Raw genomic sequence first — 24,572 nt, 5'->3', positions numbered from 1 at the left:
GTTTTTTTCAGTCCTCGGGGAAAAATGGTGGCAGAATCATGAGATACTGGGTGCTTTGCAAGATGAAGAAATAGGATTACTTTGGCCCTGGCTTTGCATGACGCTGCTTGGCTCTCAGGCTCTCTGCTCAGTCTAGGTGCCAGCTGTCTTTGATGTCTGGTTTACACAGAGTAGAACCTCTGAGACTATATGTAAAGGACATGCCATTACACCTGGTATATTTTCTGGTATTGAATCTTGAAATTTAGTTTTGTTTCAGTCTTCCCCCAACCCCTTTCCCGTATCCACTTGGGCCTCCAAATTCATTAAATACGTATGTATGTACGTATATACACACACACACGTGTATGTATTTCAGTTATTTTGAAGGAAGTAATCTAGAAAATTTTGGGCTATATTTGCAGGCAGACTAAAATTAAGAGAAGATAGGAGGCGTGTTAATTCTTTGTTATTATACACCCTTCTTGTTAAACTTATTAGGCAGGCTATTTTCTATACTCAGTAAGGAAAAACATTAAGGAGATCTTAAGTGAAACTGGGACCTCATGTGTCATTCTTTTTTTTTTTAAAGATTTTATTTATTTATTTGACAGAGAGAGACACAGCGAGAGAGGGAACACAAGCACGGGGAGTGGGAGAGGGAGAAGCAGGCTCCCGCTGAGGGGGCAGCCCGATGCGGGGCTCGATCCCAGGACCCTGGGATCGTGACCTGAGCCGAAGGCAGATGCTTGACTAAGCCACCCAGGCGACCCCTTGTGTGTCATTCTTTACCTCCACTCAATACATATTTAATAAGCATTTATTAGGCACATCATCTTGCTTTTGCACTTAGTTTGGTTCTTTGAATATACCAAAAACAGTCATTTCTCGTTTTAAAGTGATGCCAAGGACACGTATGTCATAATAAAAATTTGGTTACATTGGAAGTGTATTGTAATACAACCACATATTTAGGAATCTCAATAGAGAATGAGCTCTGAGGAATAGAAGTGGGAATATCTTGTATTGCTGAGACAGCTGATGTTTTCTCCCTTTTTCTTAGATACCAGCAACTTGGAATCTTGCCTACAAACAGAACTTCATTTATGCATTGAACAATCTCAGAAAGAAGAGAAGACCCCTGTGCCACCAATCAGTTCTGTCCTCCTAGCATTTTCTATTCTTGGGGAGCTACAAATGAAGCTTAAATCATTTAGTAAGGCATACTACTTTGTTTCATTTTCATGAAATCTCAGAATGTTTGGTATTAATGGAATGACAGATAAGTTTATAAAATATTCTCTAGATAATATTGATGATGGATCCTAGGTTTGGCCTTATGATTCGTCAAATGGAATTCTCATAAATACTACCCTTTTTATTAAGGGCTTGGATCCTTTCTTGAGTTTTCTTTTTTCCTTTTTTTAAAGATTTTATTTATTTATTTGACAGAGAGCACAAGTAGGCAGAGAGGCAGGCAGAGGGAGAGGGAGAAGCAGACTCTCCACTGAGCAGGAAACCAGCTACTGCTATTTATTTAATTTGACTTTTTGAATGATTTAAATAAAAATCTGTAGACTGTCTAGGGAACTTCAGTGGGAAAACCTGCAGTGCATAACGAGTGGTGTGTGATGTCAAACGATACATATTTTTATTGTTAGGTTCAAAGATCCTTTGGTGGGGGGGGGCATGCTTGCTTTTTATAAGTTTGTTCCAGTGATTTCTGATGAATGTTCATATAATTTTTCAGGTCAGATGCTGCTGAAGTATATCCTTAGGCCTCTGGCATCTTGCCCATCCCTTTATGCTATTATAGAAAGCCAGCCTAACATCATTATTATTCGTTTTGAATCTGTAATGACTGACTTGGAACATCCGTCACCGTCTGAAGTTTTTGCAAAGATCAGACTGGTACTGGAAGTGCTCCAGAAACAACTTCTAGGTCTGTATCCCCAAGGTAGTGCTTTTATAGTTTTATATTTGGGAAAAGTCAACATTGTTTTTAAAAGTAAATATTATTTTAAAGTAGATAAAAATGCCCCTAATCTGAATGTATAGAGGATTGGAGGTGAGTAAATTATGCTATAGGAGTAAAGTGATCACCTGCTTATTTCTTGCTCTGCTTTACATTCCTTCTCCCTATATTGAAAATAGGGTCACCAGTGCTACCCCAGATTCTGTATTTGTAATATTTAGTTGAATTCTAGGATCTACTTCTCTCACTGGACTTCTAGTAACATCACATATTGGGACTCTTGCTTTAATTATGGGAGAAGCAGAGATGAACTAAGTACTCTTTTTTCTTTTTTTAAGATTTTATTTATTTATTTGAGAGAGAGAGAGAGCACGAGAGGGGGGAGGATCAGAGGGAGAAGCAGACTCCCCGCTGAGCAGGGAGCCTTATGCAGGACTCGATCCTGGGACACTCCAGGATCATGACCTGAGCCCAAGGCAGTCGCTTAACCAACTGAGCCACCCAGGGGCCCTCTTGTTTGTTTTTTAGAGAGCGAGACAAAGAGGTGGGGGGAGGGGCAGAGAGCGAGAGGGAATTTTAAGCAGGCTCCACACCCAGGGCAGGGCTCCATCTCACAACCCTGAGATCATGACTGAGCCAAAATCAGGAGTCGGAAGCTTAACCGACTGAGCCCCCCAGGCGCCCTGAACCAAGTTCTATGTATTTCAATAGGAAAATCCCCATTAATCTGATAGAAACAAACTAGATTTAACATAAGAAATAAATTACATTCCGTCTTAGCCTATTGTTTAGATCTTTATGTATTCATGATTGAAATAGCCAGTTTCTGTATTGCTTTGAATAATTTTTTTGGTTGTCATACTATTAAAAATAAAGTTTTTCTGGTGTTTTAATACTATTTTTTAGTTATTTGACTTACCTTCTTTTTAAAAAATTTATTTATTTTTTGTTTATTTTGACTTTATGCTTTTCTCAGTTGTCTTACTAAATAGTCAAACATTCTTGATGTAGAAAAAATTAAAAAACTGCTGGTGTTGTTTGTATGCTTTCCTGGCAGTCATTTAGTTTATTTATATAAAATAATTTCTGTGTAAAGGAAGGAACTGGTTCTAGTTTTAACAGTAGCAGAGAAGGAGAAAACATCTTCAGACTTGTATAAACTGCAGAAATCCAAGGTAGTTTTCTTGTTCCTTCACTTAGGGAAATAATACATAGGTATAAACAAAGTTGTAAACAAAGTACCCAAGGATTAGGAAGAACCAGAGATCTCTGATGCCTGAGTCTTCTCTCTGTGGGTCACATAGGCAGCTGAGCACTGTTAGTGGGGGGGGGGGGGGCACTTCCCCTTGATGCGTGCATTCTGTCTGCCTCTGGGCAGCTCTGAGTTTTAGGGAGTTTTTGTTTGTTTTTTTAAAAAAATCATGTGTCCTATATCGATAGTAAATACTATTAGCAAAGCCTCCATTTTGCAAATTAAATCTTCAAGGTAGTTGTTTACAAAATTTGTTCAGAATACATTGCTCTGTAATGCCTGCTTTATTGAGGCTATTTCTGCTGTGTGTAGCATATCGAACATGTCTAATTCCTGTTACCCACGATGGACTTTTAAATTCTTTACGGTAGCTGTTACTTCCTTTGTATCTTACCACCAGTATCAACATCCTTAGGTTTTTTTGAATGACATAGTTTTAAGTTCTTATTTTCATTGCTCGTCTGTGAATATATTCCATTTCTTCTATAGTTTTACTTAAAGTATGGTATTCAAAACAGAACAAAGTATTATAGTGTGAACTAATTCAGAGTAGTTTGGGAGCATTCATGCCCTCATTCTCAGTTCCATGCTTCTGTGAGTATAGCCAAAGGCTTTTTATTTATTACACAGTTAACTCACTGAGCTTAATCTAAATGAAAATCCTGTGTCCTACTTAATGCAATGCAAACTGCTGCTCTCCCATCTTAGACTTGACTTTTTGGAATTAACATTAATCTTTGTTAAATTTTACTTGATAAAATTTTGCAGTGTGTTTACTGTCCTTTCCCCGTCATGTCGCATGCATAATTGATACCCATGCTTTCATATAGTTTCATCTGAGTCCGTGATGATATTGTTGCCTGGGGTAGGGTTACAGTCCGGAGGTGCTCCGGGGAGTTCTGGTAGAGACCTCTTTACAGTTCTACTTCGCTCCATTAGAGTAATCAGTACTATACCTGTTGATCTATTTGTAAGTTTTCTTATATCTAGGATATTCAGAGCAGAAGACAGCTCAACTCTTTATGCATTTTAGGCTCTAGTTTCTCTTTTACCATTTATTGTTTCCCTTCCGGTTTAGAGATCACTGTCTTTGACAAAGAAGAGAATAAAAGAACGAGTTTAGGAATTTTGTGTTCTTTTTGATATCCGTCAGTCAGCATTCATTCCCTTCCTTCATCTTCTTGATATAAATATAATCTGAAAATTCTATTTTGAGTCCTTAGTTCTTTTTGGAATCCTCTCTTTTCTTTGGATTTTGGTTATTCTGAAACTTCCTAAGGGCTTTTGCCCTTCCTCTTATGTTTGCCTTTGGTTATATGCTCTTCTTTTCACCTTTTAAATCTGTATTTTTCCTTCAAAGTTTTCTTTCTTAGAAAGCATTGTTATACCAACAACAAAGGAGCTTTAATTTTTTTAAATTTTATTTCATTTTAATTCCAGTATCGTTAACCTACAATGTTATATTAGCTTCAGGTGTACACAAAGGAGCTTTTATTTTATTTGTTTAATTATTTATTTATTTAAAAAGATTTTATTTATTTGACAGAGAGAGAGAGCATGAGCACGGGGAGGGCAGAGGGAGAGGGAGAGCAGGCTTCTGGCTGAGCAAGGAGACTGATGTGGAGTGGGATCATGACTTGAGCTGAAGGCAGATGCTTAACCGACTGAGCCACCCAGGCGCCCCTCACAAAGGAGTTTTTATTTATTTATTTTATTTATTTATTTTTTAAAGATTTATTTATTTATTTGAGAGAGAGAGACACAGCGAGAGAGGAAACACAAGCAGGGGGAGTGGGAGAGGGAGAAGCAGGCTTCCCGCCGAGCAGGGAACCTGATGCGGGGCTTGATCCCAGGACTCTGGGATCATGACCTGAGCCGAAGGCAGACACTTAATGACTGAGCCACCCAGGCGCCCCACAAAGGAGTTTTTAAAAGAGGAAAAAGAAAATTTGGAAAGAATTTGGCAAAATATATAAAAAGTCTTAATATGTTTCAATCCTTTGAACCAAGATCTCAACTTACAGGAATCTGCCCTACAGAAATAATCTTTTTTTTTATTAAAATTTTTTTTTTTTTTAGATTTTATTTATTTGAGAGAGAGAGAGACAGAGATAGAGAGAGAGCGCACAAGTGGGGAGGAGAGGGAGAAGCAGGCTCCCCACAGAGCAGGGAGCCCGATACGGGACTCGATCCCAGGACCCTGGGATCATGACCTGAGCCGAAGGCAGACGCTTAACGGACTGAGCCACCCAGGCGCCCAGAAATAATCTTAAATATATAAAACTATGTATAAGGATGTTCATCATAATGTTACTTATAATACTGAAATACTGGAAAGTAATGAAATTTTGAAGAATAGGGAAATGAGTAAGTAAATTATAGAGCTATGTAATAGATCACTTTGCATAATTATGTCATACTTTATTGTATTGAATTTTTAAAGGAATGATTGGTTTTAAAACTAATTGCTTCTAAAAGCCAACAAAAAGCATTCTATTAAAGGATTAAAAACTTTATTTCCATTAAAATCAGTTGTAAGTCGGGAATGCATGCTACCATTAATATTCTTTGGTATTGTTTTAGGGGTTGTGCTAATGCAAAGAAGAGAAAATAAGTATGAATATTAAAATAAAGAGAAGAAATTATTTTTATGTATAAATGATATAATTGCATACATAGGAAACCAAAAGACTCTACTAAAACTTTTATAATTAATGATTATAAATTGTGTTAAATTTATAATTTAAATTATATTTTCTTTATATTTAAATTAATCGTATAAAAATTTAGTCATTGTTTAGATACAGTGTGAAGGTATAAAAATCAATATTTTTGTGCACTAATCAGTTATATTAAAATGTAAAGATATTTATAGTGCTAACAAAATCTGTGAAATTCTTAAATATAAGTTTAATAAGAAAGAGGAGGACATATGTGAAGAAAACCATAAAACTTTGAAGGACATAAAGTAAAACCTGAGTAGAAGGAGGCTGTTGTGGATTAGAAGACCGTTTCATAAAATTGTCAGCTCATTCCAAAACAGTGTATAAGTTTAATACATTTCCAAATACCCATTATATATTTTCAAACTCAATAAAGTACTCTAAAGCTTATATCAAAAATAGATTTGGAGAATTGCCAATAATGATTTAAGAAACATTAGTGGGACAATTTAAAAATTAAAACTATGTTCTTGGTACAAGGAAATTAATGGAATGAAAAAGAGTCCAGAAGTAGAGCCAGGATAAATGAGAACTTGATGTTTGATCAAAGTCACATTTCAGTTTAGTGGGACAGACAGTTCATTTAGTAATGGTGCTAGCAAAATTGGCTATCTGTGCCATAAAACAAAGTTAGATTCCTGCTTCATAGTTCATACTGAAGTAAATTCAAGATGAGTTAAAGCCCTCCATGTGAAACAACAACAACAACAAAAATGTTAGAAGGAAATTTAGGAGATGTGAATAGTCTGAGGAAGTTCAGAATGCATAAAGGGAAGGACTGACAAATTTGACTACGTATAAATGTTAAATTCTGTCTGGCAAACAGTACAGTAAACAAAGGCAAAAGACAATAGTGAACTGGAAGAAAATTCTTGTAAAATGTTTGACAGACAAGGCATTAGTATAAGGACTTTTTTCCAAAGAAAAAGAGAACATTAGTAATAGAAAAATAGGCAAAAAATTTGAATAGGCAATTCATGGAAGAGAAGGTGCAATTTGTTAATAAACGTAAAAATGTGTTGCTTAACCTCCCTAGTAGGGGAATAGAAATCACACCGTCAAGGTGAACTTTCATCCTTAGGGCAGACATTAAGATTCTGAGTGAGACACTTCTGGTAAGAAAGCGGAAAGATAGTCTCCTTCATTGCTTTTTGTGAGTGCTTTGTAGAAAATACTGTGAAGCTCTACTATATAGTATATGTATAGTAAAATCTAAAATATGCATCCCTTTGACCTAGGTATTCCACTATTTAATTCTCTACAGAAGTGATACCAATAGGTTATATGTTTGTGTGTGTGAGTAGTGTTGTATCCTTGCACACTGGACTGTGCCTCATTTGAGGAATGGTTATATAACTTACGTTTGAGCCGTACTATGGCACATTTTGCAGCTATGGAAAAGAAATGAAGTAGAGCTGGATATGTTGATTTAAAAGATGGCCATGATCTGTTTTTAAGTGGTAAAAAAGTTAAGTGTAAAATCTATGGCCTGAACCCATTTTTATAAAAAAGAAAGCTGTCCCTTATATGAGTATTGTATTGGTTTGCTGGAGCCGCCATAACGTGCGGCAGGCTGTGTGACTTAACAAATTATTTTCTCACAGTTTTGGAGGCTGGGAGTCCAAGATGAAGTTTTAGCAGATTTGGTTTCTCCTGAGTCCTCTCTCCTTGCCTTGCAGACAGCCTTCTCACTGGCCTGTCCTCTGTAGGAGTGCATCCCTGGTGTCTCGTCCTCTTCTTATAAGGACACTAGTCATATTGGATTAGGGCCCCTCCCTAATGACCTCATTTAACCTCAGTTACTTTTTTAAAGGCCAGGCCCTATCTCCAAATCCAGTCACATTGGGGGTTAAGGCTTCAACATATAAATTGTAGGGGAGAGTGTACAATTCAGTCCATTTCAAGGGGTGTGTATTTGTCAATTCAGTCCACATCAAGGAATGTGCATGTGTGTATATATGTGTGTAAAAACCATGTATATATATGGTTATGAATGTTTTATATATATATAGTATGAATGTAAGGGAGGAAGAATACAAACCAAAATCCTAACATTGGTCACTTGGGCATGGAGAGAGAAGCTTGTGGGTATGGATAGGGAAAATTTGGCTTTTTCTTTATAAATCTTAGTGTTTTGGGACTTGTCATAACAAGCAAGTTTTGCTTTTCCCATGAATGATTTTCTAGAAAGTGTCAGTTACAGATTTTTACCAAGGAGTAGAAACTCTGAACATAACAAATAATTGTAGAAGAAATTTGAAAGGTTGTTAAAGACTTGCCACTGAAAAGGCCACCATCAGGCACAGAAAGTTTGTAGCTAAATTCTGTGTATATTTCAATTTCTGGATAATCCCTGTGTTAATCAAACTCTTTTGGTCATTAGAAACAAAGATGAATATGTCCTACTTAAGTTTTTAAAAACCAGCATAGGGGCACCTGGGTGGCTTAGTCAGCCTTCCGGTCAGGTCATCATCTCAGGGTCCTGGGATTGAGCCCCACATTGGGCTCCCTGCTCAGTGGGGACCCTGCTTCTCCCTCTCCTTCTGCCCCTGCCCCCTGCTCATGCTCTCTCTCATGCTTTCTCTCTCTCAAATAAATAAAATCTCAAAGAAGCCCCAAACAGAATAAACTTAATACCAAAATGTAATAATGATAGTTTATACACAGAGAACACACTGTCCAATGATTTTACCTTTGGCTTATAAATGCAAACACAAAATATGTAAATTAAACCCAACAGTACCTTTAAAAAGGAGACATTGTTTATTCTAGGAGTACAGAGGTGTTTAGCATAAGAAAGCTATCAACCAGTTTATTATGTCAGCATATTAAAAGGGGTCACATCATTAGATATGGAAAATATGACAAAACTCAGTACCCTTTCTTAATAAAAAACTAAGAATAGAGTACTTTTTAATAGTATGATGAAATGTTTATGATACTAGCTGAAATGTCTCTTAGTATTGTTTACTTTATTATCTTTAAAAGAAAGGCAGGTTTTTTTGTTTTGCTCTGTGTTAGTAAATTGCAGCTGCCATTTATTGTGAAATTTGTGACATTTTCTTCCAGTCTCTCTTTTTTTTCCTTTACTGTTCCCATGATTCTACTCGCTTTTGCATCTTCACTTAATTCTGCATCGGTAGCATACCTTGTCCATAGTTATTTTTCTTAAACTTAGAAAAATAATTATATCATGATTAAGTATTTCTATTTAATTGCCTTTTACAGTTTATATAGGTACCATTGTAGCTTGTGCTGTATGCATAAATATTCAGATAAACGCATTACAGTGTTACATTGGTGCATAGAAAAAAAATAATTCGAATGGAATGAATCTGTTTACACTGATGGGATTGGTTATATGTTCGTGTGCCGTGCTGGAAATGACTTGTGTGCCTGCCATGAGCAGTACAGACAACATAATTGCTTATGCGGTGCAGTGGTTCAAGTGACATTGCAGTCTGATCGAAACAACGAAGTTGTGCTTAACAGAAAACTACACTACTTCCTTTTTTTTCTTTTACTTTAAGATTTTTATTCAAAAAATGTACCGCGGTCCCATGTACCCTTCAGCCATTTTCCTCAGTGTTAACATCCTGTGTACCCATAGTACGATGTCACACCCGGCAAGCTGACGATGGTCCAATTCACAGAGCTTGTTCCGGTTTCACCTGCATTCATTTGTGTGTGTGTGTGTGTGTGTGTGTATAGTTTTGTGTAGTTTTATCACACGTAGATCCATGTGGCCACCACTTTAATCAAGATATGGACTATTCTAACACCACAAGCTGCTTTGTGCTCTCTTTTTATAATCACACACCCTTGCTTCCATTTTTTTAAAGATTTTGTTTGTTTATTTTTTTATTGGTTTGTTTGTTTAGAGAGAGAGCATGCAAGTGGGGTAAGGGGCAGGAGAGGGAGAGAGATGCAGGGCTCCATCTCACAACCCAAGATCACGACCTGAGCGGAAATCAAGAGTCAGATGCTTAACCGACTGAGCCACCCAGGTGCCCCCCTTGCTTCCATTTTTAAAATGAAATTGAGGGCGCCTGGGTGGCTCAGATGGTTAAGCGTCTGCCTTCGGCTGGGGTCATGATCCCAGGGTCCTGGGATCGAGTCCCGTATCAGGCTCCCTGCTCAGCGGGGAGCCTGCTTCTCCCTCTGCCTGTCTCTCTCTCTTATGAATAAATAAATAAAATCTTTAAAAAATAAATAAATAAAATGAAATTGAAACCGATTAAAAATTTAAAAAATTCAATTCCTCAGTCACACCACATTTCAAGTGCTCAGCAGCAAAATGTGGCCAGTGGCTGTGCAGGAATAGATTTTAGACATTTTAAGTTTCTCAAGGCTCTGAGATAATATGCTTCACTTTTTTTTTTAAGGTTCTTATCCCCTAAGGCCTTCCTTGGTGAATTGGAACGAGGTTAAAAATAGCTTGTCCCTTGGGGTGCCTGGGTGGCTCAGTTGGTGAAGCGTCTGCCTTGGGCTCTGGTCATGATCCTGGGGTCCTGAGTTCAAGCTGTACGTGGGGCTCCCTGCTCAGTGGGAGTCTGCTTCTTCCTCTCCTCCCCGCTCCTGCTCTCTCTCGCTATCTCTGTCTCTCAAATAAATAAAATCTTTAAAAAAAAAATAGCTTGTCTCTTTTATGGTTCCTTTTCCCTCTTCGTTGGTCACTGATTCTTAACTATTATTTATGTAATTAATATTATATTTTAAATAACTCTGTTAAAGTGTGTTGGGAAAAAAACCCATCATATGATACACTGTAGAGAGGCTTCTGAAGTATTCCGTTTGCTAGGTTAGGTATTACGCTGTAATGTAAGGTGTTTATTGATATTTTACTTAGGATAAACATGCAGATCCTAGGGAGAGATGACAGAGGATGTTTATTCATTATTAAAGAACTGGGGTTTTATTCTAAATGAGTTTCAACTTGGTATGCAGAACTTCTGAGTGCTTGTCATATAATCAGATCAGTAGATTAGCAGTAGATGATTACTGTAGAGTGTAGATGGCTTAATACTTTATTATTGTAGAGTACAGGCAGTAATACAGTGCAGACTCTTCAGTTGAGCAATGAAAATAAAGTAATAATTGTATGTCATGCTTTGTCCCACGCAGGCACTTGAGATAGCTGTAAAATTATCTGTGCTGTTTTCTTCCCCATCCTAAAATTAAAGAATTCTAGAAAACTAGGGAACTTGAGCATAATCTGAACTGTGAATGGTTTCTTGTTTAAAACTTTTTCTTTTGATTCAGATTTACCTCTTGATACTGACCTAGAAAATGAAAAAACATCTAAGATTGTATTGGCTGAGATGCTTGGTGACATGATCTGGGAGGACTTGTCTGAGTGCCTCATTAAAAACTGTTTGGTTTATTCTATCCCAACTAATAGCAGCAAGTTACAGCAGTATGAAGAGGTGAGTGCGGAGAGATCACAGAAGGTTATGAGAGACTGTAGGTGCGTATTGGTGTCTTGTTTTTCCTGGGAGACCTTTTGCTCTTCAGCGACATCTTTAAGGAAATTATTAATAGGGAGTGGAAGCAAATTCCCTATTACTTATTTCTCTCCTTGCTTTCTACCTTTTGATTGGGAAGAATGTTTTTCTTTTTAAGTATATTTTTGTTAGTGAGATACCTTTGAGAAACAATTGTTCTTTTATACGCATGTCAACTGTAGTAGCTACTATGTAACATTCTACTTTTTGCTTCTTTTTAGCATTTCCTTGAACACTGAAATAAGTGTATTTATTTTAGAGATCTTCGCACTTTTACTCAGTAGAATCCGAAGTTTATATTGAAGGTGCTATTCCTAATGAACTTAGGGCTGGGAGAATGTCTAATATGTGTATGCCTGCTAACTGCTGGTCTGTTGTAAAACTTAAATGACCAGCTGGTCCTTGTTACTTTGGATTTGAAATTTTATTTTATTTTTTTTATTTTTTTTTATTTTTTTAAATTTTTTTTTTTTTTTAAGATTTTATTTATTTGTGAGAGAGAGAACGAGAGACAGAGAGCATGAGAGAGAGTGAGAGGGAGGAGGGTCAGAGGGAGAAGCAGACTCCCTGCCGAGCAGGGAGCCCGATGTGGGACTCGATCCCGGGACTCCAGGATCATGACCTGAGCCGAAGGCAGTTGCTTAACCAACTGAGCCACCCAGGCACCCTGGATTTGAAATTTTAATACTGGAATGGACTATGTGTATATAATTCTTTTTTTTCCCCTTTGTCTGTCTTTCTCAGATCATACAGTCCACTGAAGAATTTGAAAATGCCCTCAAGGAGATGAGGTTTTTAAAAGGAGATACTACGGATTTGCTGAAATATGCCCGTAACATCAATTCTCATTTTGCTAACAAGAAATGTCAGGATGTGATTGTGGCAGCGAGAAACCTGATGACCTCTGAAATTCACAACACTGTGAAGGTACTGGGGCTTATCTTAATGTGTATTACCTTGTCTTTAGGAAGTGGTGTGCATTTTTGAGACAAATTTGGTAGAGCGGGAGAGAGCATGACAGTTGCTGAGCTCACTGGGAGAAGTTCTCATCTTCCAACAGTAAGTTCTCTCATCTCTCAGGTGGTCCTGATACCTGTGTCTTTCCTAGGATACCATGAGGCCCGGATGAGATAGTGCACATGAAAGCGTTGTGTACATTGAAAAACCCATGTAAATATAATAGATTTCTGTTGTTGAAATTAGAATGTATATCAACCTATGTAGATTTTTCTCAACTTCAGTACTTGAGTTTTTAGGACACAATTTTGTGACAGATATAATTGGGCTTCATTATGTCCAGAGATTATACCCTGTTGTGAAAATGTTGACTTCATCTCTTAAGCTAACAGAGGCACTAGTTTTACAATCAAAGTAGTGAAACAAAAAAGATAGAGTCTTTGTAGGGTATCAACAATTATCTACAAAGTCAGGGGGCTCTCTAATTTGCACGAAGGGTAATTTACTTCTTTGACCTTAGATAAGTCTGTGTATTTTCTTTTCTTTTTTTTTCCTCTCAAATTTTACGTACATAAAATATTTGGTAAATGTAAGGTATTACTTAGATTAAAGTAAAACATAGACTAAGGTAGTCCCTTAATAGAAAATTCCTCAGCCATTTTTCTCCTGTCACAGTGATAGGAACTAGGCTCTTCTTCCCTCTAACCTTTCTCTTGTGATCCTCCCTTTTCCTTGGGGGTACTCTGTTACTGTGTCCACCCAGCAAAATAGTTCATTAGCCCTTTGAAGTGCACAGATTTTAACACATTTTGAGGTATTTTGGGTTGTTGTTTTTTTTTTTAATGAGTTGTAAGCATTTTTTTTTTTTAAGATTTTATTTATTTATTTGACAGAGAGCGAGAGAGGGAACACAAGCAGGGGGAGTGGGAGAGGGAGAAGCAGGCTCCCCGCTGAGCAGGGAGCCCAATGCCGGACTCGATTCCAGGACCCTGGGATCATGACCTGAGCCGAAGATGCTTAACCGACTGAGCCACCCAGGCGCCCCTTGTTTTGACATTTTAATCTCACAGATACCAGACTAGATCTTATATTCTTCCATTATGGGTTCCCTCACCTTCCTCAGGAAATCACTTCATTGGGTCATGTGTATTTTGGGTCCACTGTTTTTCAGACAAACATTAGCATCTTTTCATCATCTCTATAATTATATTTTTTCTTCTACTATCTTTGCCATAAATTTGACTGCTGGCTCCCAGACATTTGTATTCTCATTTAAACTTCTTAATAGCCCTTTGAAATAGATACTTTTATACCATTTTGTAGATCAGGAAGGCAAATTTGATGACGTAAACATTTTTATTAGACTTGGAGCTTTTTCTGTTAGAAACTTTGTGGGGAAGTCGAGCATGTGCAGAGCAGGACTGCTGCTCTTGCGGTGGAACCTGCTGCTCCCACCTGCTTAGTCTCTTTTATTTTTTGGCCCCTCTGGCATCTTCGGAAAATAAAGTTTGAAGACCGTTATTGTAGTGCAATTTCTTCATTTTACAACAAGAAAATTGAGGTCCAGAGAGGTTAAATGACTTTGTTAAAAGTCAAGGTAAAAAATAATACTGATGTTTCCAGACTAGCAGCCTAGTGTTCTTTCAGTAGGTTTTGATAAGTCTAGGAATTTTCTTTTCTTTTTTTTAAGATTTTATTTATTTATTTATTTATTTATTTATTTATTTATTTATTTATTTGACAGAGAGCACTCACGGGTGCACACAAACAGGGGAGCGTCAGGCAGAGGGAGAGGGAGAAGCAGGCTCCCCGCTGAGCAGGGAGCCCAATGCGGGGCTCGATCCCAGGACCCTGGGATCATGACCTGAGCCGAAGGCAGACGCTTAACGACTGAGCCACCCAGGTGCCCCGGAATTTTCATTCCATATAAATGTTAGGGAAGCTTTTTTGGTTTTGGTTTGAAGTTTTTTTTGTTTAGTGGAGGTATGCTAGCCTGAATGGGTTATTTCTTAGACTAAGCCAATACATGTTGCTGGTGGGGAATAATTTGTTTAATGACAACAGAACACAAAATTATACTGGTCTGCAGTATTTTAGTAGTCTAGTCTGAGAAAGATGATTTTCTTTTTTTTTTTAAGATTTTATTTATTTGACAGACATAGCGAGAGAGGGAACACGAGCACGGGGAGTGGGAGAAGGAGAAGTAGGCTTCCCGAGGAGCAGGGAGCCTGATATGGGGCTCGATCCCAGGACCCTGGGATCATGACCTAAGCCGAAGCCAGACACTTAATGACTGAGCCACCCAGGCACCCCAGAAAGATGATTTTTGAAGGTCCTTTCATTTACCTGAAATCTTGGGCCAGTTTCACAGCTTTGCTCTTTCCACCAATATGAAGAGTACACAGAAGAAATGGAAGAATGGCACAAGTAAAGGCAATTTTTTATTTCTTAGGACATGCTGTCACTCAAAATCAAGCAGTCATTAAAATAATTTCTGTATTTACTCAAATCTTTTGATTACTCTGTAGAGCCACAACTTGGTCGTCGTGCAAGTCCACCAGCATCTTACTCCTCTCTGTATGCTTGCGCTTGAACTATTCTGAGGACAATACATTTTCTGTGTTTTATGTTTGAATCTTAGATTACTCCTGATTCTAAGATAAGTGTGCCAGACTTACCCTGTCCTGAGAAGGATGAGAAGCTAGAAGTACAGAAAATGTCCACAACTCAATACAACGAGGTGGTGAATTTAGAACCTGAAAATACATTGGACCAACATTCCTTCTCTTTGCCCACGTGCCGCATCAGTGAATCTGTGAAGCAGTTAATGGAACTTGCCTATCAGACTTTACTAGAGGCAACAACGAGCAGTGATCAGTGGTAAGAGTTCTGAAAATGACAGTGACATGGTTACATGTACATTTAAACTAGACATTTATTGTGAAAATGAGCTGGAATTCTTTGGGTTTTCTTATCCCATTAGTTAATATTTTTTTTCCTTAGAAAAACAGTGCAGCAAACAAGTATATATCGATAATTCACTTTTATTTGCAATAACATGTACTTCTCACAGCATACATTAGAAATGGAAGCATGTGTATGGATGAACAAATGGAGTTTCTTTGACATTAAAGTTGTTAATCACTCTTTTATAAAAAGCTCTTTTAATTTTTGTTTAATTTCTACTTTTATATGAGTTGAATGATGTTACATGAAAAAGCACATGTAAGGAACTTAGAATACTACCTGGAAAATGATCAGTACTCAAATGTTTATTTTATTATTACTGGTGGCCATGGTAATAGTGGTCATTATACCATCTGCTCCAGCCTGCCCTGGCCTTTTAGCTTAGCATTCATTTTACATTTTGATTATAATTATTTTACATTAATTATAATTAATTTACATTTTTGTTTTTAATGCAATAATGGTTGGAAGGCCGAAGGTAGAAGGAAAAGCATGGAATGTTCTGAAGATCTGCTTTTATCCTTTCAAGATGATTTCTCTTAATCTATACCGTATTCAGGGTACCTCCAACTCTAGTCCACATTTCGTTCTGAACCTCTCTTTGCTTCATGAGCCCCTCTCCTACTCCTAGACAAAATTGAGGAGGAGATGGCAGGCTGGAGCCCATGCTGTAGAGCGGAGTGACAAAAGCCTCGTCAGTTTGAATCTGTGGGTAGCAGTTCTTTACTCCTTGTCCGCACAGGAGAGAACAGTCCCAGTTAGGGCCTGACTCAACTACATTGCCTCTCAGGTGGGCTTCCAGAGTTTTCATTTTTATTTCCACATGCAAACAAACCCCTTTATTTTATTTTGCTCTAGAAAGAAAGGAAACATGTTTACCAAGATATTTCCATGACTTCAATGAATTGTTGTGTTCACAAGCCCATCCAGTTTTAAATATAAGTAGGAGGAAAAAAACATGTAAAAAATATATATATTCCTTAAAAAAAAAAAAGTATATATTCCTTTGGTAAAATAAATTTAGGGTAACCATTATTTCACCTGAAACATACTAGCCCAGAAGTTAGAGATGCAAGGCAGTATTTCCGCAATTTTTTGATAACACAGAACACTAAACAGTAGTTTTGTGTACTGCATATCTATATGCATTCTTTCCTTCAAAAGAAATAGTTTTAAACAGGACAAAAACACAACTACATTATGACTCACTTCCCCTTTACCAAACCTTGAATAGCAACACGTGCAGCAAAAGTAAAATGAAATAATTTCATCAGGTATCATCGTAATCAAGTAGTAACAGTTTTAGGGATATAGTAACCATGACTTGTTTTTCTAAATATTTGTGGAATTCCTGTTACTTATTCAAGGTACATAGTTTAAGATAGTCTTTTTCTAAATTTTTTTTTTATTTTTGAAGATTTTATTTATCTGACAGAGAGACAGACATAGTGAGAGAGGGAACACAAGCAGGGGGAGTGGGAGAGGGAGAAGCAGGCTTCCTGCCGAGCCGGGAGCCCAACGTGGGGCTCGATCCCAGGACCCTGGGATCATGACCCGAGCCGACGGCAGACGCTTAATGACTGAGCCACCCAGGCGCCCCTAGTTTAAGATAGTCTTATGTGGAAGTAAGCTGTACAGACCTTATATTTGCTCTGAGTGCATTTTAATAATAATCTTCAGGTGTTCTAAGGCCAGATTTAAAGGGCAGAAAATTTTGAGGTTAGATTCTATCCTAGAAATGTTGATTCATCTCCTTGCATTGGGGTAAGGAGGAGAAAAGGTGAAAGCTGAAAGTCAGACTGATTCTAAAAGAACCAAGTGAATGCCTTTATTGATACCTTGCCCTTTGCAGAGTGCGTCAGTGAGTAGGTGACATTTGCTTGAGGCTTAGCTCCATTTGTTACTGAAGGGATACTCTGGGTACTGGCAGAACACAAATTGATAATGGGAAAGAGGCTTTGGGTTAATGCTGCTGTTCTTAAAATTATTAATAGATCCAGGTTTTTAGAACTGCGATCTAGTTAGTAAATACTGGTTGAGAATATATTTCCATCTAGATTAAGGGTGTTTTCAGCAGTGACCAAAGCCAGGTGTTCTCTTGAACTGTAGTTTTGGTGATGACTAATGTGCACTTAGTTTGACCTTTTATCTCATTGCTAATATCCTTATGCATTTCTGTTGAAACTTTTTTTTCTCCAGTGCTATTCAACTTTTCTACTCAGTGAGGAATATCTTCCATTTGTTCCATGATGTCGTGCCAACATATCACAAGTAAGTGCCACTGTTTCTGATTTCTGTATGGTACTCTATATCTAAAGTGTAAGTTGGGTTAAAACCAGTAATTTTATATTCCCACCAAAAATATCTTGGTTACTGAAATTCACAATGAAATGCAATAAACCATTTAAGAAAAAAACATGTTGAAAGAATATTGGTTATTTATTCAAGTCTAAACATCTATATGTTTTAAAATTTCCCAGGTGACTCTGATCTGTAGCCAATTTGAAAACTAGTGAATTAGAAGAGTTTAGTGCTTCCCTGTCTAAGTGAGAAAGGAATTTGGCAGAAGGGCAAGCAAGTCCCTACTTGCACAGACTGGTCAGTGTTAAGTTTGGAGGGAATGTACACCGCTCTGCTAGGTTTATGTACAGAGTCCACACAGGTCAGCATCTGGGTTCCCATGCTCTTTCTTTTCTGTTAATCACTGGGATAGGATTATAGGATCAGGTTGCACTCAGGCAGAATGGTCTCACTCTGCTTGACTGGGATGGGAGTGATGAGACTGGACCTTGTTATGTATTTGTACAGGAGAGACAGTTCTTAAAGCCTAGAAGTACATTAAAAAAGAAGTAACTTTTCATCCACCTCAGCTTCAGTAACTTGTGATTTCTTTCTTTTTCCACCCCTCCTCCTGGCCTAGGGAGAACCTTCAGAAACTGCCCCAGTTGGCTGCCATTCACCACAACAACTGTATGTATATTGCTCACCACCTGCTGACACTCGGGCATCAGTTCAGATTGCGTCTTGCCCCCATTCTTTGTGATGGCACCACGACCTTTGTGGATCTTGTACCTGGCTTCAGGAGACTTGGTAACGGATACCTTCAATTTAGGAAAACATACTGATTACACAGCTTCTCAGCGTAGTGTCTTTGTAATTTATGAATGAGGCAGTGAGAAATTAGGTGGTGGTCCTGAGCTATATTGGAAAGTGGGATAGCATTTAGTTTGCAACTGTTCCCGGTTATTTAATTTTATAAAGTGAATGCAGTCTTTGTGGAAGTATTACTTTTTCAAGACATGATTTCATGGTACATTAGAGATTCAAGCTGCATTGCTGGTGTGCAGTGAATTCACCAAATCAGAGTCCTGTCAATAGAATGACACATAATGAGATTTGTATTGTGATAATTCTGTTAGCTTTGTCAGTAAGAGCTTACTAATGTCACTGCTTGTTCTTTTGCAAAACCTCAAGATAGCTCTCCGCTCTTCTACCTAGCTTTACTTGGGATTATTAAAAATCAAAAGAAATGAAATGTGGGATAAATCAATATGTTTACTATAATGATATTCTAAGAAAAGCAGAGAACCTATATGATTCACTTAGCTTTTTACTTCCTGACTTTTCCCTTAGGTGGTGTAGATATATCAGAAGAATAAGTAGTTGCTGCTTCTGAATAAGTAATGTTTCTTATCTGACCCTGGACAGACTATTGGCAAAGACTTATTATCCTGAGAGTGGGTTTGGAGAGACTGGCTAATGTATTTTAGAAGTGATTATTTCTAGTAACCTTAGAGCAGCTTTATGATGTCATCTGGCAAGCAGTTGTTTTCAAATAAGCAGAATAATGTATGATTCATGCTTGTCTCTCTTCCTCCACCCTGGAGTTGTAGTGTGCAGTTGAACAACTTTTAGAATTCTTTATTCTATTTCCCCACCATAGGGACAGAGTGTTTTTTGGCCCAAATGAGGGCACAGAAAGGAGAACTTCTGGAAAGATTATCAAGTGCTAGAAACTTTTCCAACATGGATGATGAAGAGAATTACTCTGCAGCAAGTAAAGCAGTCCGGCAGGTGGGCAGCTGCTGTTAGCTCTGGAATTTGTACTCTTTCTCTAGATAATTCCCCCTTGTGTTTTAAGCAGCAAAGAATATGTAGCAGGTAGTTCAGTTGATTCTCTACAACCCCCATCGGAAAATATGGGTACCTTTTACGGTCACGCTTATGACCTTTCCCTTTCCTATCCCACCAAGCCAACAGGAAGCTATCTTTCTGTCCACCCAATAACATGACTAGTTATTAGTAAGTCTGTCAGTTTGGGAAATCTGAAATATTAGCTTTTACCTCAGTGTCCCTCTCTCTCCTACACGATTTGTCATCTTCTTTCTTTTTTTTTTTTAAATGAGCACATGGTTTTTATTTATTTATTTTTTATTGAAGTGAAAACTAACATTGCAGCTTTATATTGGTTTCAGGTGTACAATATACTAAATCCACAATTCTGTACATTTCTCAGTGTGTGTGGTTTATCTTCTTACAGTGGTTTTCCCATCCTCAGATAAGTCTACTTTTCATCTAGTAGGGATATCACTAGGGTGACATATTCAAGAAGCTCATACTTTTGATAACTTTACCTCACCTTCCTATAATGCCTCTTTCCCCATAACCATGTGATGAATGTGAATGTGCAGAATAGGAGTTGGCAATAGTCAGCTTCATGTCAGCAGCTGTATTCTCCTGACAGGTACTACACCAGTTGAAGAGACTTGGAATTGTCTGGCAGGATGTCCTGCCAGTGAACATATATTGCAAGGCCATGGGGACTTTACTCAATACAGCAATTTCTGAGATCATTGGCAGAATCACTGCTCTAGAGGTAAGGGCCATTAGATGCCTCACCAGACTTGAGATGGCGGTTCTTGTCTCAAATTGTCGCTTTACTAAGAAAATGATGTTGAAATCTCATTTCTAGTCAACACAGATGGTAGAAGAAATTGCTCGTGTTTTACGTCTAACTCATTATACTGTTATTTTTTTCAGTTCCGTCTTAATTCTGTTTTGCTGGAGACTTGCTAATTTCTGTCTTTTATACTTACATAAGAAAGTAGGATTATACTGCTTCTCCCTTTAGCATCCGTGGGAATTATGAATGAGAAGGCTGGAAACTGGGTAGTCCTTAGATGTATTGTAAAGTATGAAGTCATATATTTATTTAATTTGCAAGTGAACTAAATAATTTGGTGAAGTGAAATGCAGCCTGGTGCAGGTACCACTTTTCCAGCACCCTGTTGCAGTTGGGATTATATATGTGAGCCTAGATGCAGGTTGCCTGGACTCTGCCAGCTGATGTCTCTAAAGCATAGATTGGCTAAATCCTTGTTTATAAAAATATCCCCTGCTTTGCAGCAAGCGGTGCAACATTCTGCTGGAGAAATGGGCTCTTTCATGCAGGCAAACTAAATTATTGACAATCTGTTGAAACATATTTTGTGTCATTCTAGCTTGAGGAGTGTTGTCAGAGAGCTGATGATATCTCATGTCTGTTAAGGTGTGCCAAGTTGGTTGGAAAACATGTTGCTGTAGCTGACCCCTTGGACAGCATGCACCAAAGATCTCCCCTTTCCTGACTGCTCAGCTGGCCCAATTCTGTTCTTTTGTGTTCCCTCTCTGCAAAACCAGGACATCTCTACTGAAGATGGTGATAGATTGTATTCCTTATGCAAAACAGTGATGGACGAAGGACCCCAAGTATTTGCACCTTTGTCTGAAGAAAGCAAGAACAAGAAATACCAAGAAGAGGTTCCAGTCTATGTGCAAAAGTGGATGCCATTCAAGGAATTGATGATGATGTTACAAGCCAGCCTGCAAGAAATTGGGGATCGGTGGGTATAACCCTTTTATAGAGGGTTATCTCTTCCTCTCTTTCTCTCTCTCTCTCTCTGTATCTCCAAAGATGGAAAGTATTAGTGCCATTGATAGTAATGCTTTTCTCATTTTCTTAATTTTGCTCAGGAAAGAGTTTCATATTGAGTTGCAGTAGTTGGGGTCTTTGCATGGTCTGTAATAGTGTAGATCTCATTACCACTTTCTCCTGTTTGATAACATAAAGACTTCTTGTTTCATAATATTTTGGTCTTGAACATGTCGTTCTGGCAGGCTGTACCAATGATCTTAACATTTGTAGGAAGGACAACCTTCTGACATCTGGATGGAAGTTGTTGCCCATTTTAACCAACAGTGGATACATTTTAAGGTTGACTTTGATTTGTTAACAGAGAAGTGACTTTTATTTGTATGGAATATTCAGCATCAAACCACTGTTTGATCGACCAGCAGTTCTTCTGCAGGGAGTACAGTGGCTTTAGAGATTAAGCATCATACACATAGAGAGGATTCATCTTTTCTTAAGTAAAGTGGATGATGTTTTTTCCCAACACCAGAGACCATCAGTTAATGTTGCTGTGCGCAGTAAATATATGCTTTATTGTATCATACTTGGTGTGCAGAGGTCATTGATGCTGCACAAAAGAGAATAGATACGGGTTAGTTACACATTCGTGGATGCTTTGATTATTGTCTTGGTAAATTATTGATGAGTGTGCATACTTTGCATAGGGAACTCCCTGAGTAGGCCTTAAGGTCCATCTCCATCCTTACAGCTACTTGTCTGCCTGTTTTAGCTTGGTTTATTAGTTTATTACAGATGCTCCAGTGTATTAGACCAGTCATCCCAGATGTGTCTGAGCTGTTCTCAGCATGTATTGTCCATCCTAAAACAATGAAAATGAGATTTCTGCTTGACAAAAATCACATCAAAATACTTCCAACTATATTAGTACAAAATTTGATTTATTTATTTGTTATTTATAAGTCCTTAGTGAGTAATAAGATGTCTTTAGGTAAGACTCCAGAGAGCAGCAAAGAAATTTTCTTTCTGCTGTTAAAGGACCCTGCTGCAGCCTAATAGTCATTAATTCTTTGTTGTGAGAATAATCACAGTACTGGTGTATCTTAGCTTCTTGTTTTTTGCCTAGGAAGAATTTTTCTCCTAGAGATTCCAGTAAACCTAAGGATAGTAACTAATTGGGAAACTTCTTACTGAAGAAACTACCTCTAGTCATGTAGTTTAAATGTTTTAACATTGTAAAATACACATATGAAGGAATACAGTATACATATGTGTGTGTATACATATATATACACACACACACAACATATTTACATATTTACGATTTAAAGAAAACAAGTAAAATATTTGTGTACCCATTACCTAATTTAAGAAAAATATTACCAGTACTGTGAAGACTCCTGTGTGCCCCTCTCCAGACATTTCTCATCACAGGCAGCCACTATCTTGAATTTTGTGTTAATTATTTCCTTTCCTTTCTTTATAGTTTTGCCACATTTGCACATATCCCTGAACAATATAGTTTAGACTTGCTTATGTTTGAACTTTCTATGAATGGAGTCTTCTATAACTTGCTTCTTGTGTTTAATAGTCTGTTTTTGAAATTCACTCATGATGATATGCAGAACTATAGTTTGTTTTCACTGCTTATCGTATTCTCTTGTACAGAGATTTCATTGGTTTATCCTGTTGCTTTACAGTTTCACCAGTATTTGGTATTCTGAGACTCTGAAATTTTTGCTAGTTCATGTGAAATGGTAGTTCATTGTCATTGTAATTTATATTTCCCTAAATTCTAATGATGTTGAGAATCTTTTTATTGATCACTTATTTTCCTTCTATTGTAAAATTCCTGTTCATGGTTTTTGCCCTTTATTCTACAGAGTTGTTTGTGATTTCATTATTGATTAATGGGAGTTTGCTGTGTATTTTTTATACCAGTCCTTTGTTGGTTAAAGTTTGTTGCCTGTGGCTCATTTTTAAAAATAGTTACTGATCCCAAGACTCCATATAACCATATGAGGATGTGACCATAATTCTCAAGTTCAAACAGGACTTAGTATAGAATGAGGGGGAACAGTTTTATCTCCTAACCTGGTCTCTTCATCTGACTGTGCTGTTACCAAAATGTCTTGGAGAAGCAGAAATTAAAGAGATTGGGTGGTAGAGCCATCGAGAAGGGGAAGGATGCCAGGATTTGTTTTACTTCCATTTAAGACAAGCATTTGGGAAGAAAGAAGCAGTTTTAAAATCTTGCTTATACAGAGACATAAGAGGAAATTGAATTTTATCTTTTATTTTGCAGGTGGGCAGATGGAAAAGGGCCCTTGGCAGCTGCATTCTCTTCCAGTGAAGTAAAAGCTTTAATTCGTGCCTTGTTCCAGAACACAGAAAGAAGAGCAGCTGCCCTTGCTAAGATTAAATAGCTTGTCTTCCTAAGAAAGCCGTGTCTTGACTGTGTGGATTCCTCTCTTGGCATAATTACTGCTTTAAAGACTAATTGGAATCATCCGTTGGTTTCGGTGAACTGGGATATCACGGAAGTCTGACTTCACCTAAGAACACCTTATCTTCTGGCTTGTATGAGGCTTTGTTGAGGAACTGGATGTTAAGATAAGCTGTCAAGTGAAGCACCTCAATTTGTTGACTTTCTAGCCATCCTCCCTTGATAAGAAACTGTAGGGTAGCATTATTTCATGTCGCTTCTGGGCCTTCTGGGAACTGTATCCATTGGAGATGTAGGCCGTGGCCTTGGATCAAGGAATCCAGGGGATTCCAAGAGTCAGGGTGAAGAATTTGTGAGCAAATGGGAGATATATTTTGGGGGGTAGGGGAGCAGTATTTGTCCTTGCCAGAATTAAGAAGACTTCCTTTAATATTTCTTTCCAATAAATAATGCTTTTCAGAGTTAAGGGTGATTGTCTTTAATAACATGGGAGCTTTGACAAAAGAGACCAATGAGTTTTCTGGTCTTCTGTGCCATTCTCTTTACTGACATTTATGACCCTCACAGAGGACTCACTTGTCACCGTCTTTCTTCATAACCCTCTGGTAATTTCTAGGAGTCCTACGACTTCCTTTCAGTTTACATTTTTGTCACTTTTTGCTATTTCAACTAAACTCTGTTTTCTTGGTTGGAATTTTTTTTTCACCTTATTAAACTCCACTGTTTCTGTACCTTATCAAATGGCAAAGGTTTTAAATTGATCACGTTCCTTCAGCACATATATATGCCCCGAGATGCTAACTCTGGGCTCTGTAGCCTAGTCCTTTATTTGCTGGACATAGGTAATTCTTCAGCTCAACT

The 24,572-nt window shown here is 37.7% G+C and overlaps 1 protein-coding gene across 1 annotated transcript in view; it reads left to right on the top strand.

The window, feature by feature from the left end:
* Positions 1–24,367, top strand: part of ZW10 (zw10 kinetochore protein) — a 31,954-nt gene extending 7,587 nt beyond the window's left edge. Inside the window, exons 6-16 of the mRNA XM_032427996.1 lie at positions 1,043–1,195; positions 1,730–1,921; positions 11,192–11,355; positions 12,178–12,360; positions 15,032–15,270; positions 17,557–17,628; positions 18,278–18,447; positions 19,301–19,431; positions 20,102–20,233; positions 21,037–21,239; positions 23,571–24,367. Of these exons, the coding sequence (XP_032283887.1) occupies positions 1,043–1,195; positions 1,730–1,921; positions 11,192–11,355; positions 12,178–12,360; positions 15,032–15,270; positions 17,557–17,628; positions 18,278–18,447; positions 19,301–19,431; positions 20,102–20,233; positions 21,037–21,239; positions 23,571–23,691 (1,760 nt within the window). The 3' untranslated portion in view covers positions 23,692–24,367. The remainder of the gene's footprint in view (positions 1–1,042; positions 1,196–1,729; positions 1,922–11,191; positions 11,356–12,177; positions 12,361–15,031; positions 15,271–17,556; positions 17,629–18,277; positions 18,448–19,300; positions 19,432–20,101; positions 20,234–21,036; positions 21,240–23,570) is intronic.
* The last annotated feature ends 205 nt before the right edge of the window (positions 24,368–24,572 follow it).

The sequence above is a fragment of the Phoca vitulina genome, unplaced genomic scaffold, assembly GCF_004348235.1.
Source record: "Phoca vitulina isolate PV1807 unplaced genomic scaffold, GSC_HSeal_1.0 scaffold38, whole genome shotgun sequence".
Classification (NCBI taxonomy): domain Eukaryota; kingdom Metazoa; phylum Chordata; class Mammalia; order Carnivora; family Phocidae; genus Phoca; species Phoca vitulina.
Note: the sequence above shows the minus strand (reverse complement) of the source record. Positions and strands in the feature narration are given on the sequence as shown.